General features: G+C 40.7%; 2 protein-coding genes and 1 long non-coding RNA gene across 3 annotated transcripts; 2 read left to right on the plus strand and 1 right to left on the minus strand.

The window, feature by feature from the left end:
• Nucleotides 1-5798, plus strand: LOC306828763 (flavin-containing monooxygenase 5-like; the record flags this gene model as incomplete). The annotated part of the gene is made up of 10 exons (XM_079351393.1): nucleotides 1-132; nucleotides 949-1137; nucleotides 1214-1379; nucleotides 1997-2139; nucleotides 2214-2413; nucleotides 2641-2776; nucleotides 2854-3073; nucleotides 3149-3221; nucleotides 5092-5344; nucleotides 5457-5798. 10 exons carry the CDS (start codon nucleotides 1-3, stop codon nucleotides 5604-5606), a joined length of 1662 nt encoding a protein of 553 aa, XP_079207519.1. The 3' UTR covers nucleotides 5607-5798.
• Nucleotides 5799-7346: 1548 nt separating this feature from the next.
• Nucleotides 7347-13002, plus strand: LOC306828762 (flavin-containing monooxygenase 5-like). Its single transcript, XM_079351392.1, has 11 exons — nucleotides 7347-7851; nucleotides 8301-8434; nucleotides 8549-8737; nucleotides 8823-8988; nucleotides 9098-9240; nucleotides 9862-10061; nucleotides 10635-10868; nucleotides 11168-11289; nucleotides 11392-11464; nucleotides 11544-11613; nucleotides 12609-13002. The coding sequence occupies exons 2-11, from the start codon at nucleotides 8303-8305 to the stop codon at nucleotides 12942-12944; spliced, it is 1665 nt and encodes a 554-aa protein (XP_079207518.1). The 5' UTR covers nucleotides 7347-7851; nucleotides 8301-8302; the 3' UTR covers nucleotides 12945-13002.
• On the minus strand, nucleotides 9993-12697 carry LOC306828776. The gene is made up of 3 exons (XR_013779780.1): nucleotides 12506-12697; nucleotides 10637-10756; nucleotides 9993-10080 (listed from the first exon to the last, which is right to left on the minus strand). It is a non-coding gene; the product is annotated as an uncharacterized lncRNA (long non-coding RNA).
• Nucleotides 13003-13739: the final 737 nt, after the last annotated feature.

Consider the following 13739-nt stretch of genomic DNA (forward strand, 5'->3'; position numbering starts at 1 on the left):
ATGGTATACAAGGTGGCAGTGATCGGGGCGGGGCCATCAGGTCTCACCGCCATGAAGGCGTGTCTTGATGAAGGCATGGAACCGACCTGCTTTGAGAGTAGCGATGACATGGGAGGACTTTGGAAGTTCAAGGTAAGTCAGCATAAAGAGCAGAAGGAAAAATGTTTGTGTTTGTAGAAAAAGTTGCTGTCAATTTTAGAGTGTTGCCAGGGAATTGAATGTTTGCAAACTGGTTGGATCATTGAATTATAAAAGAACACAGCCCACAAGAAGTGTGGGATAAAATGTAAACCAAACAAAACACAGAAGAATCCATGAAAAGGTCAACACTGTCACACCTTCCTCCTTCTTGGGGGGACTTATTCTCACTTTCCTCCAACCAACTCTATTTCTCCGTTTGAGACGTGGTCATGTCATACATATCTCTCCCATTAATTATCCAATGCCTGAGGTATTCCTGCTTCTCACCAAACTATGTTGTATCTCCTTCTGACACTGATCACCATTATAAACAAACTTTATTGAACCTCAAAACTCATTGAGGTTTCACTCAATGAGTTAGACTTGTCTCTCTCTGACAGACGTTGTGTCTTTGGAGGTTCCAGACTGGTCACGTCAAAGCGAATCCTATAGTGAAACACCTCACCCTGTAATCAAAGAATCGAGGTTACGTTAAGTAATCCAAAGTTTCTCAATCCGTTGGACGTTTTGGATAGTGTCTTAAATGAAAGATAACTTTTTTTGATAACGTTTTTAATGAGATGCCAAAAGAACTTGAGAATCGTCAGTATTTACCAACTAATTGAATCAACCTCTGCTTCTCTCTCGCATGTGGTATCAACAGCTACCAAAGAATCCAACATTTTCAAAAATCCTATGGTTACAGTGATGGTACACTGACCTGCAATCCATGCAAGTCTCTATTTTTCATGACAATGTCCACTGCAGGAGGTATCGGAGCCGAACCGGGCCAGTATTTACCGCTCGCTCACCATCAACATCTCAAAGGAAATGATGTGCTACAGCGACTTCCCCATCCCTGCTGACTTCCCAAACTACATGCACCACTCCAAGATCCTGAAGTACTTCCGGATGTATGCAGAGCACTTCAAACTGCTGCAGCACATTCACTTTCAGGTAACAACATGACCACAAACAAAAACATGATACTTCTGTAGTGCAAAACTTCTGTTGTATGTTTGTAATGTTTCAGAAATCAGTAAAGAGTGTCCGTCAGAGACCAGACTTCAGCCGGACAGGTCAGTGGGAGGTGGTGACCGAGGACAGAGAAGGGCAAGAGCAGAGTCACGTCTTTGATGCAGTCATCTGCTGCTCTGGTCACTACACCTACCCCAACATGCCGCTCAAAGACTTCCCAGGTAATCACGTGTGTGAGAAATTACATAGACTTCCAGGAGCCACCAAATGGTCTGAAAAGAACAGAGGTGCGAGAGAGCTACAGGAGGGCATCCTCTTTCTCAGACAACACCATACAAAATGTAAATGTCATTTCATTATCACAGAGTCACTGTCTCCAGAAGGACAGGATACAGTAAACTTCAAAGAATCATTGTAATGTAAAGATCACCATTTGTCACTGTAAGGTAACCTCCTCGCTGTATTGCATATAAGGACTTGGAATGTGAAGGTTCGAGAGAGAACGCTGCAGACTGCGGCCTCCTCTCCACGCTGCGTGTTATTAAAGAGATCTGATTCAAACGCCGAAGTATGAAGTTCTTCTGAGACTTACCAACTCTCCACCTCACAAGGAGAATTTCCACGACACGTGTCTAACACACACCTTCACAAACAGGAACACCTTGTTCTTACTTATAATAAATACAACTTGGTATAAGGAATCTTCAGTTTTGGCCAGTGACAAGATATTCAATGGAAAGCACCAAATATCAGACAAAAATGTGGTTTAGGTTTGATGTCAATCCATGTCTTCGCATTAGAGTACCAACATTTAAGAAGCCATTTTGGTGTGTTTTAGGAATTGAGTCGTTTGAAGGAAAATATCTCCACAGCTGGGATTATAAGGGACCTGAGGATATGTACGGGAAGAGAGTGGTAGTCATCGGGCTCGGAAACTCAGGAGGTGACATCGCTGTTGAGACCAGCAGGGTGGCCGAACAGGTTGGAAATTTCTTCTGACTCTGTTTTTTCTTCACGTTTAAATACTCTGTGGATCACTGATGTTGGACTTGCAGGTGTACGTGAGCACTCGCACTGGTGCCTGGGTCATCCGTCAGGTTTCTGATGACGGCATTCCTGTGGACATGAAGTACAATACACGTTTTGTCCACATCCTGTTCCAGCTGTTTCCCATGAACTTCTTCAACTGGTTTGGCGAGAAGAAACTTAACGCCATGTATGACCACACCATGTACGCCCTGAAACCCAAACATAGGTAGGTGCTGTCCGACAGGTTACTACCGTTTGTAGTCTGTGTGGACCTCTCCGGTTGATCTGAAAAGAGACGTCTGGGCTCCAGAGGATTGTCTGTGTGCACCTTCAGCTGTCCCTGACCCTTAGCTTTTTGTTCTTCACATTGTTGCTCGTGTTTGCAGAAAATAAATACCTTCACATTTGAAAATGATAGGATCAATAGAATCCCCATCTCTTCTGTCTTTGCAGACTCTTCAGTCAGATCCCAATAATCAACGATGATCTTCCCTTTAAGATCCTGTCAGGCTCTGTTATTGTCAAACCAAACATGAAGGAGATCAGAGGCTCCTCTGTTGTGTTTGATGACGGCAGCATCGTGGAAAAGGTCTGACAAAAAGTTGTCACAAAGGATTCCCTAAACATCCTTCTATTTTTATCTCTGACATCTGTCTTTTGATTCAGGTGGATACGATCGTGTTTGCCACAGGTTACAACTATGGTTTTCCGTTCCTGCCCAGCAGTGTTATTTATAACTCTGGGCACCGAGTGGGTCTGTACAAACATGTGTTTCCTCCCAACATGGAGCACCCCACACTGGCTGTGGTGGGTTTCATCCATGGCCTCGGCGCCATCATGCCTCAGGCTGAAATGCAGGCGCGTTGGGTTGCACGGGTCTTTAAAGGTGAGTCTGCATATCCAATTCATAACGACACAATGTCCAGTCACATCAAACTAATGTCATTCTTTTGTTCTTCAGGAGACAATCGACTGCCTTCAAACCAGGTCATGATAAAGTCTGTGGAGAAAGACACCAAGAACATGGAGAAAAGGTTCAAACGTCAATATTTCTGTACCTTTTATGTCTGAATCACTACAAGGAAGCAGGAGAAAACATTAATATTTTTAAAATGTAATTTTACTTCATATTTGGTCACATGATTTAAATATGACACACTGACATTTAACTTAAATCTACCAATGTGAGAATACCCTCGTGTTGAGGGAAAATGTTCCATCTCGAACGAGATGTAATCTTTACGATCTCTCTGAATACAGTTTAAATTCAGCTGAAATAAGATACTCTTCATGAAGATGCATTCAAGTGGATGATCTGAGCTCGGAATTCAGGATGTCGGTATGCAACAAGGCCTTGGGTTAGCTGCGCGCCAAAACTTTTAAAAACAGAGAAGCGTGCTGTGAAGCTTGATGCAGAGCGGTATCTCCGGACGTCTGGGGTCAACGTACGGAAAGAGAATGAAACAATGGGGGACAACAGGTTTTATCTATGTGTTAGGTACTTCTGGGAGTACCTGCAAGGCATGCTGGGATTACGAGTCTTTTGCCATGGTTCTCCAAAGGTACACAGCCTGAACTTTGTCATTCTGGCTGGACCCTAACACCTATTTCACTGATGAAGGCAGTGGCGAAAGTTTTTCGGTGTGCGTTTTGTAGTCCATTTTCAGAAAAAAAAGAAGTGGTTTCTCCAAGGCAACTCCCCCGTCGCAAAAGACCTAGAACATCCACCTCGACCTATTAGTCATCCTTTTCCCCCTCAGCCTCAATATTTAAATTACGCAACATCCTCCTGAGAGGGGGAACAGGAAGGGGGTTCCTGGAACCACAGCCATGCTCTGCTCCTCCGAGGCGCTTAGTCTGCTGGGACCCAGTGAGGGGAGCCACCTGCCCATTCCTCCCAAACACTCATTGCAGGCCTCCAAGGGCTGTACTGGCAAAAATTAAGAAATTCATGCACAAGGAAGTGTTCTCTCTCGCCAATGTGACATGGTTAACTCCCAGACAAAATACATGATGTCCATCCTCAATGGTCATCTGCAGCCCACAACCCTTACAGTTATGGCCGCGGCTTACCCTCCCAAAATCGTGAACTTCCGCTAGGTTGTCGATGAGTAATTTGAGGACCAGGAAGTGCCAACCGCTAGAGCTGTTGTGTGTATTTGCACACAACACCATAATCTCCCCATGACTGGGACGGCCAGATCATTTCTATGTCTTGGGAAACCCTCATCAGAGCAATACACCAGGAACGTCTGCCGGATGAATCCCTACTTACAGCAGCACTGCCTCTCCCGTGGCCAGGATAGCCGAATAGGCTTCATAACTATGGTGCGTCAGTCCCTTGTCAGAACAATATGGGACGGACTGATGGAATATGTAGTTGAGAGATAGTCTCCATACGATAAAGAACATATTATGGAGACATGCAGAAACCTTTAGTACCTGTTAGTCATTTGGGGCTGCAATAACTTTTAATAATAGTGTCATGTTTTTAAAGACAGTAGAATTTCTGTTTAATAAATACAATGATGAGTGAAGTGATTGAGTTTGGTAAGGAAATGTTTTGGACTTTTACTTTTTTTAGAGCTAATAATATATTGAGATTACATTAGGATACCATATTATGGGAGTACGGGAGACCTAAAAAGACATGTTTCAATACATTTAATCTTAGTAGTGCATTGCAGCTGTTTTCTTGAGATCTTGAGAAATGACAGAAAACCAGCATTGTTTTACAATAACAAGATAAATACGTTTTAAGAAGATAACTGAATTTAAGTCATTATCATGACAAGATTTAGCAAAATCAAATGTATTTGCTTCTGTAGTAAACACTTTGAGTTTTTAAGTTTATTTATTTTCCACATTGCATCATTTATACCTGGTTGATCATTTCTGTTGCAGCTACATACTGTCACGTCGGACCCCATTGCAGGTGGACTTTGTCTCCTACGTGGATGACTTAGCAGGAGAGATCGGGGTGCGTCCCAATCTGCTTTGGTTGTTCTTTACAGACTACCCACTCTTTAAAAGGGTCTTGTGGGGACCAGTCACTGTTTACCAGTACCGCCTGACAGGACCAGGAAAATGGGATGGGGCCCGCAGAGCTATCTTCACTCAGTTTGAACGCATGTACCAGCCTCTGAAGACCAGAAAGGTGTGGCATGAATGACTGTTTCCTCTGTGTAATTTTAGTTTAGCAATACATGTTCAAAGCTAAAAAGTCTTTTATATAAACATAAAGTGTAAAACATTTTCTCTTCTACCAGCTGAAGGAGCCTGAGACCTCCATCACTGGTCGCTTATTGAAGCTGAGTCTGACCGTCATGGCTGGTGGAGCAGCTGTTTACTACGTCCGCACGCATTACCCGAGCACCATCTCCGCCCTGCTGTCCAAGATCCACCCAATAACCATCTGAACACCCTGAGACAAACAAACCAAACAACAACTCTTTAATGTCCTCTTGATGTGATTAACGGAATGATTTATGTGCCCACTTGATTTTAATGACAGAATAAATTATATTAAAACTTTTTGTCTTTTGTTTCTCTTAAAAAGGGATCAGAACAAAATCTGCAACTCTTTCAAAATTGCCCGTGTTGTAAAGCACTGTAACCATGACTAGATGATTAAAAATGTAAAATATAAAAGAAGATCCAAGTCTCAACATGTCCTGCTCTGAGATCAGAAAGTTATTAATATTTGTTTATTAATTTTATATATATATATTTTATTTATATATTTTATGTATTAATTGATGAAATCTGGTAGATATTCACAGAGTTTGTAGATATTTGGCTCTGTGTGTGTGTTCGTCTGTTGAGGTGTGCTGAGCTGCTACAGATGATCCAAAATACAACAGCTCGACTGGTGTTTAACCTATCCAAAACACCACACCAGTTACAGTTTGCATCAAATTTAAAACCCTGCTGTTCTCACACAAAACAGTGACAAGAACAGCTGTTCCTTATCTAAACTCTCTCATCCAGGCCTTCACTCCATCCAGCCCACTATGCTCTGCAGGCGCTTGATCCAACCTTCACATGAGGGCCCTAATTCTTGAACTGAAGTCTTCTCCTCTCTCACCATTGATAATGAAAATAACTACCATGGCTTCTTGCATATATTATATCTTTAATCTGAGTTTGTCTGAGTCTGTGCGCACAGATAGACTGTTAATATAAGATCTTAGGAGTTTTGGGGCGTGTATTCACACCTGTGACGCCGACGCAAGTGGCCGCACATTCAGTAGCTCTTGAATTTCCCTCGGGATCAATAAAGTATCTCTCTGTCTATTTATCTATCTGTATGGACACTTTGATTGACAGTCCTGACCATCAAATGATCAACTGCATAGAAACCTGAATACAGATAATATTAGACAGATACACAGTAAAAAAAGCTAATCCAAAGACTTAATTACAAACTTTGAACGTCTCAGACAGAGAAATAATAAACATTACACATGATGTGCTTCTTTTTTGACAGTATGGCTAACATGTTTATTTTCTTTTTATGTCCTCATGTTTCAAACTCAAAGTTTATCAACACCATGAAGTCCAGTCGAATGCAAACCTATACTAATGGTGAAATACTTTAAGAAATGCATAAAAGAATAACTGAAATAATAAAAAAAAAAGGTGAGAATTTGTATTTGCAGATTATGTTTTGTTGTTATATCTGATGTAAGACTTTATGTTTTCATAAACTTTTTTTAGTCAAGGGAAATGTTTGACTTATTTATGAGGAACATAGAACAACACATCGAGCCAGTTTAAATAAAACACAGCAGACAAATCACAGGGGAAAATATTTCTGACTTTCATACTAATTTAAAAAGATAGGATTCCTTTTTTATATTACAAAGTAGATGTGCAATGATCTGCACAATATAAGTCCAGCCAGTTGTGTGAAGGATAGGAGTAAACCCATTGAAGCTTGTGAGGGCGCCATCTAGGGCCAGAATCTGAAAACTTCTGCAGGATATCTGGGTCAAATATTTCCACAAGAATGGGAACAGTGAGCTCAGGCTAACTAACCCACTTCATAAAGCTTACTGAGGTGACTGCATAAAATAGTAAGTTATTAATCAAAGTTTCCCTGGAACAGATAATCTGAGGTGGAGAACAAGAGGAACATAAAACAAAGAAAAGTTGATCCAGATTCAGAATTTGAGCCTCTGAGACTTTTCCTGGTTATCATTTGTTTTGTGAGCAATGAAGAAAATTGTGGATATATCTGACAAGACATTTTAACAACAGCAAAAGAAAAAATAGATATAAAATCAGCTTTAACAAATAAATAACTAATAAATATAAAAACTAAAAAGACAAGACTGAATCATTGTTAATTCTCTGTCAAAGTCTGAAGTAAAAAAAAAAAAGCAGGAACACGGCAGAAAAGGATTCATTAAAAAAAAAAGACCAAAAGGCAAAAACGAAAGGTTTGTTTCTTACTTCTCTCTGTCACTTTTCTCCCTAAAACAGTTTCCCTTCATGCACAGAAAGTGTTTTCCCTCGACCAGACGGAGTCAAAGTCCATCCTAACTCCTCCTCCTCTCCCCCTGCAGTTCTGATTAGAAACCATTTTTCAGTCCATGTGAACCTCGCGACTTCTAACATACAGTAGTCACTGCAAGACTCAAAAACAGCTGATCAGAGACGGTGAGAACTTTTTTTTACTCTTACTTAATAAAAATGTCACTCAATGCAAAAACATTGGGTTGTTGATTTTATTATCTCCTGATGCTTTCTGAAAGATTAATCTTGCCCCACGCCTTTTGTGAAGTATGTTTTCTGTATCCCTAATGTGGACAAGAAAGCCAGATCAGAAATAAATCTGTAGTTTTGATGTTCACTTGTGTCTCCACTGGGGCAGAAACTCATCTGAAGATACACATACAAAAACGGTAATAATGTTGTGACCCTAGTTATTTTTTCCAGCAAACATAACTTTGGTTTGTCAGTGTTACTGTCCGCTCACTCATGTTGTTGCATGTAGCTTAAAGTCTTATAGACTAAAGACAGTCTCGCAGTGATTTGGCATGCAGGTCATTATTATTTGATTATTGTTTACAGACACATTCCTGATGTTTTTGTCCCTCTCTCCTCAGTGATGGTTGGCCGTGTTGCTGTGATTGGAGCAGGAAGTTCAGGTCTGGTGTGTGTAAAGGTGTGTGTTGATGAAGGACTGCAACCCGTCTGCTTCGAACGCAGCGATGATATTGGTGGCCTATGGAGGTTTAAGGTGAGCAGAGAATGACCAACAAATTCAACTTGTCTCCAGTTTAGGGTTTGATTTACTCCAGTATGAAGTAAAATATAATGCCCAGCAACAATATCGATCATGTTGTGTTCTCAGGAGTCCCCTGAGCCTGAGCGAGCCAGCATCTATCGCTCCCTCGTGGTCAACACGTCCAAAGAGATGATGTGTTTCAGCGATTATCCCATGCCTGCTGACTATCCAAACTACATGCACAACTCTCAGCTACTGCAGTATTACAGACTGTATGCAGAGCACTTCGACTTGCTCAGACACGTCCACTTCAAGGTGATTACTGTGTCTTTACCAGGAGTATAATTTTATAATATTTTTATAAACCAGTCTGAGAGTTGTTAAAGTGTAAACTTTTCAGACCACAGTGAAGAGCGTCTCACAGAGAGCAGATTCCTCCGAGTCAGGACAGTGGGACATAGTGACCGTTAACAGGGACGGAGAGGAGCAGAGACACGTGTTTGATGCAGTTCTGGTGTGTTCAGGTCACTACACACATCCAGCTTTACCTGTGACAGACTTTTCAGGTCAGCCAGAAACATTTGACAGAGCCAGATCTTTGTCTGAAGCTAGTCTAATATTTAAAGGAAATTCTTATTTTCCATCTGATCTGTTGTATGCTCTGGATCCCTGCAGGACATGAGAAGTTTGCAGGTCGTTGTTTTCATAGCTGGGAATTTAAAGATGCAGATGCCTGCAGAGGAAAGAGGGTGTTGGTGGTTGGAATCGGAAACTCTGGAGGAGACATCGCAGTAGAGATCAGCAGATCTGCAGAAAAGGTAAAAAATGTTGTTTGCACTTCGGCAAAATGTTTGAATATTCACAAAAGCCCTAAAACTGCACAAATTGGACATGACTAACTGTAAAATGAATAGTCTTAAAGGGGGCCCCTATAGGGGAACATGGGCAGAAAAGAATAACAAGTTATGTTTCAGGTGCCCACAGTGTGAGCACCTGAAAGTTTCCCATCTCACAAATACTTGTGCCACTAGCAAAAGTTTTTGATGCTCACAAGAAAATATTGCATTTGTACAATAACGTTTATTAAAATTGATAAACAGTATTGTTCATGCACTAGACAGTTTCTAAAAATCTATGACATAGGATAAGGTACAGAGAATGGTGTTATCTCAGAAAGTTTCACATTTGTCATGAGCACTTAAAAGTATCTTGACAGCACAAAAAAATCTCTTAGGTTAGTTTCTCTTTAGCACCTACAGCCTATTAAATTGTTTCATTCCCTGTCACTTCTTGAGCTCTGTAATATATTCCAAGCTGATACAGCTGCAAAGTTTCTATAACAACAGGATGATCACAAGGAATAATACACATTTAAAAATTCCTATGAGAAATATGTTTATTTATCTTGCACGTTTAGTCAGTCTTCTCTCATCTGGCAGACATTCCTGAGCACTCGGCAGGGCGCCTGGGTGATCGGCAGGATGTCGAGTGCTGGTCTTCCTCTTGACATGACCGCCATCACCCGGCTGAATAACACCCTCATGCAACTTCTCCCAAAGACTCTGATTAACTGGGCTGCAGAGAGATCACTGAACCAGAGATACGACCACAGATTGTACGGCTTGCAGCCCCGACACAGGTGACACATCAGGACCCCTCTGCAATGTAAACCAGGAAACCAGGGTTCATTGACACACAGGCAGAGCAGTTACCTTAACTGATGCTAACATTATATTTAAATGACAATGATGTTTAAAACTGTGAGGTGCTTGAAATAATAATATGGCAAGAAGTATAGGAGAGGGTAACAAACATCGTGGAAAATAAATTGGATGTCTATGGGGGACTATGGAGACCATTTAAAGACTGCATGAAATGTATAGATCTGTATGTCTATATTCTGTATAGGCATAACGTATTTTTCATTTTCATTGTGTTAGAGGTACCATTACCTTGGAAATATTCTTATGCTTTTACCGACTTTAAGCGCAAGAGATAATGAATAATGTATAATGTGTTTGTTTCTTTACAATTTATATAAAATAATCTGTACTCTATTATGTTAAACAGCATTACTGACTCTGCTTACATTTTATAAATACATTTTGAAAAAACAAACATGATTTTTAAAATTAAAATATTTAATCACAGGCAATATAAGGTGGAAAACAGAATGTAACAAAGTGAACACAAGTGTTGTTGTGTCTTTCAGACCTTTAGACAGACGGCCTCTGATCAATGATGATCTCCCTGGTCGGATCCTTCAGGGAGCTCTCGTGATGAAACCAAACCTGAGGAAGTTCACAGAGTCGGGAGTGGAGTTTGAAGACGGGTCTGTGGAGGAGAACATTGACTCAGTGGTCTTCTGTACAGGGTATAAAGGAGCATTTCCATTCCTGCCAGCCTGTCTGACTGAGAGGCATCAAGGAGAGTTCACACTCTACAAGTAAGAGTAGAAGTTTGTTCTACAGGATATATAATGTGGGATATATGGATCTTTAAGGTGCTTGAGGGTGGATGTTTGAAAGTACACTTCAGACAGAGGCATCAGTCTCTTGTGGTCAGATAAGTATTTCAACAACAAACCTCACTTTTCACTCATGAAAAGATAATGATTAAAAATAAGGAAGAAAACAAACTTTTTTTTTTAGCCTGTGAATTTTTTTTTTTAATTTTTAATATTGAAAATGGTTGTATAATTTTAAGTTCTTAATGAATTCATTTATATTTTTCTCCACATTTCAGACGAGTGTTTCCTCCTTCTTTGTCCCCACCCACGCTGGCTGTCATGGGTCTTTTCCAGACTAAAGGACCCATCATGCCTGTAGTTGAGATGCAGGCCAGGTGGGCAGTTAAAGTCTTTACAGGTAAACACACACACACACACACACACACACACACACACACACACACACACAGACCTTCTTATGTTTAAGAAGCAGAGTGTCAGCTTGTGTTTTATATTTGAGGTTTGAGTCGTCTACCACCTGAGAGGAAAATGCTGAACATCATCGAGTCTGAGATAAAGAGAAACATTTACAGGTAAAAATTATCTTCACTCTGATGTTTAAAAATGTTTTGTTATTCTAAGGTATTGTGACACATTCTTCTTATGTCTCAGCTATCCATGCCCCCGTCAGGCTGCTCTACAGGTGGATTACATCTCCTACCTGGACTTCATGGCTGAGCAGGTAAGGTTAAGATCAGCGACATCATTTAAATGTGACAGAAATCTTTAAGGATTTGATAGAGATAAAGCTTACTGCAATGAAGAGTACATCATGAGGCTTTATTGGGGTGCATAGTCTAGAACTCAGTGGGTCTGGGGGACTCTACCCAGCAAAGAACAAAAAATCTCTATTTCGATGCAATTCTATGCACTCTGAGCACTTTATGAAATCACATTAATCATTGAAAATGTGAAATGTGTCCCTTAAATTTATTTAACAACCGATACCACCAAACATTATTGACAAAACTTGGAAAATATGGATGAAAGGATGGAGTGATGGATGGATGGAAGGAAAGGATGATAGAAGGTAGCTGAAGTGAATTATAGTTGCTACACAGTGTGGTATAAACAATTATGTGAACTATAGCTGTGCTGCTAAAATGTGAACTTTTAGTAAAGCAATTAGTGTTTTTTGTGAAAGAGCTTGGTTTAACATCGAAGAGAATGAAGTGAATTATTAGGGACCAAAGGTTAGTGCTCCTCCCTTAAGAATGTGTAAGTTAACAACTAGGCATTGTTTGAATCCAAAACATGTGTTGCCCCTTAGGGTACACAGGAAGAGATCAAACTAAGGGAGTCACCCCCACAATGAATTGTATGCCTTGAGGCCATGTGTCCAGAGTAAATACAAGGATTTAAGAGGTGCTGACCTGAGGGTCAAACAGTTGATCTAATTATATAGGAAAAGGATCGGCCAATTCAATTTCTTCATCATTCTACACATCATCATGAAAGGCACAGAATCAACATAGCATGGATGAATAGATGAATGGACTGATGGATGGATAGATGCACTGATGGATTTAATGTTCATCATGTTATGAATCAACTATAAATGATAAATTACCTACAGAATATTGTTTGTGATGAATCCTTGTTTAATCGGTTGTAAAGTTGTAAAGTTGTTACAGGATGTGACAGTATGTATCACATATCTATAACCTCCAATCACAGGTGGGTGTCCGACCAAACCTCCTCGCTCTATTGCTGACGGATCCTGTGCTCTGGATGAAGGTTTTTTGTGGTCCGCTCACTCCATATCAGTACCGTCTGAACGGGACAGGACGCTGGCCCGGAGCCCGTCAGACCATTCTGACTCAGTGGGAACGGGTTACTCAGCCTTTCAGAACCAGAACAGTGCCAGAGTCAGAAAGCGGACAGTCTTTGCTCAGCCCTCCCTGGATACTTGTGTTTGGAGGATCTTTGGTCCTTCTTTTGTCCCTTTATGGCCCTTACAAGATTCTGGACTGGTGTAAGACTCTCTTGACGGACTCGTGGTTCATCGGATAAACACCAGACAGGATGAAGTCTGTGTCCAGTCAGAACCAAAGGATCAAGAGGGCTTCAGACTGCAACAGGATATTTAGACACTGATTACAGATCAATCAATCAATCAATCTTTATTTATATAGCGTCAATTCATAACAGGCGTTATCTCAAGACACTTTACAAAAGCAGGTAAAGGACCTTACTGTTTGTCTGTTAACATTAACAAAAGGGCAGGTAACAAGACCATGCTCATTGTTATGTTTACAAAAAGCAGGTAAAGGACCTTACTTATGGCTATGTTACAAGAGCCCAGCTTAATCCGTCATGGCGTGGCAAGAAAAAACTTCCTTTTAACAGGCAGAAATCTTCAGCAGACCCGGGCTCATGACGGAACAGCCATCTGCTAAACTGTGCTGGGCTTGAAAATGGGATGGGGGAGATGGGGATCAACAGTATAAATCTAAATATAGAAATGGAGACAGCACACAGGTCTTAGGAGTTCAGAGGTCATGTGACATTACTAAATCTTGCATTATTTGTTTTGCATGCACAGGACAAGAGAGATGCTACTTATTTAATACACATGTCAGTGTTTCATAAAAGTGAGAGTGCAGTTTATCTTGTGTGATAATAAGGTAATGAATGACATTGAATACAGAATAAGAGGACTTACACATAGAGACAAACTTGATTTTTAAGTTTTTGTATTAGACACACCAGGGCTAAACTGCACACAATTCAGTCCATAAGGGCTTAAATCAGTGAGCTATAGTGAGCTGTATGAGACATGCATGCAGGGTCACCCAACAGTATGTA

This window comes from Symphodus melops (assembly GCF_947650265.1).
Source record: "Symphodus melops genome assembly, chromosome: 8".
NCBI lineage: Eukaryota > Metazoa > Chordata > Actinopteri > Labriformes > Labridae > Symphodus > Symphodus melops.

Excerpts from the sequence above, each read along its gene's own strand:
- LOC306828762 (XM_079351392.1), top strand. The coding sequence starts at position 8,303 with ATGGTTGGCCGTGTTGCTGTGATTGGAGCAGGAAGTTCAGGTCTGGTG. Across the intron at positions 8,989-9,097 it reads ACCTGTGACAGACTTTTCAG|GACATGAGAAGTTTGCAGGT; the intron begins GTCAGCCAGAAA and ends GGATCCCTGCAG. Across the intron at positions 11,465-11,543 it reads ATAAAGAGAAACATTTACAG|CTATCCATGCCCCCGTCAGG; the intron begins GTAAAAATTATC and ends CTTATGTCTCAG.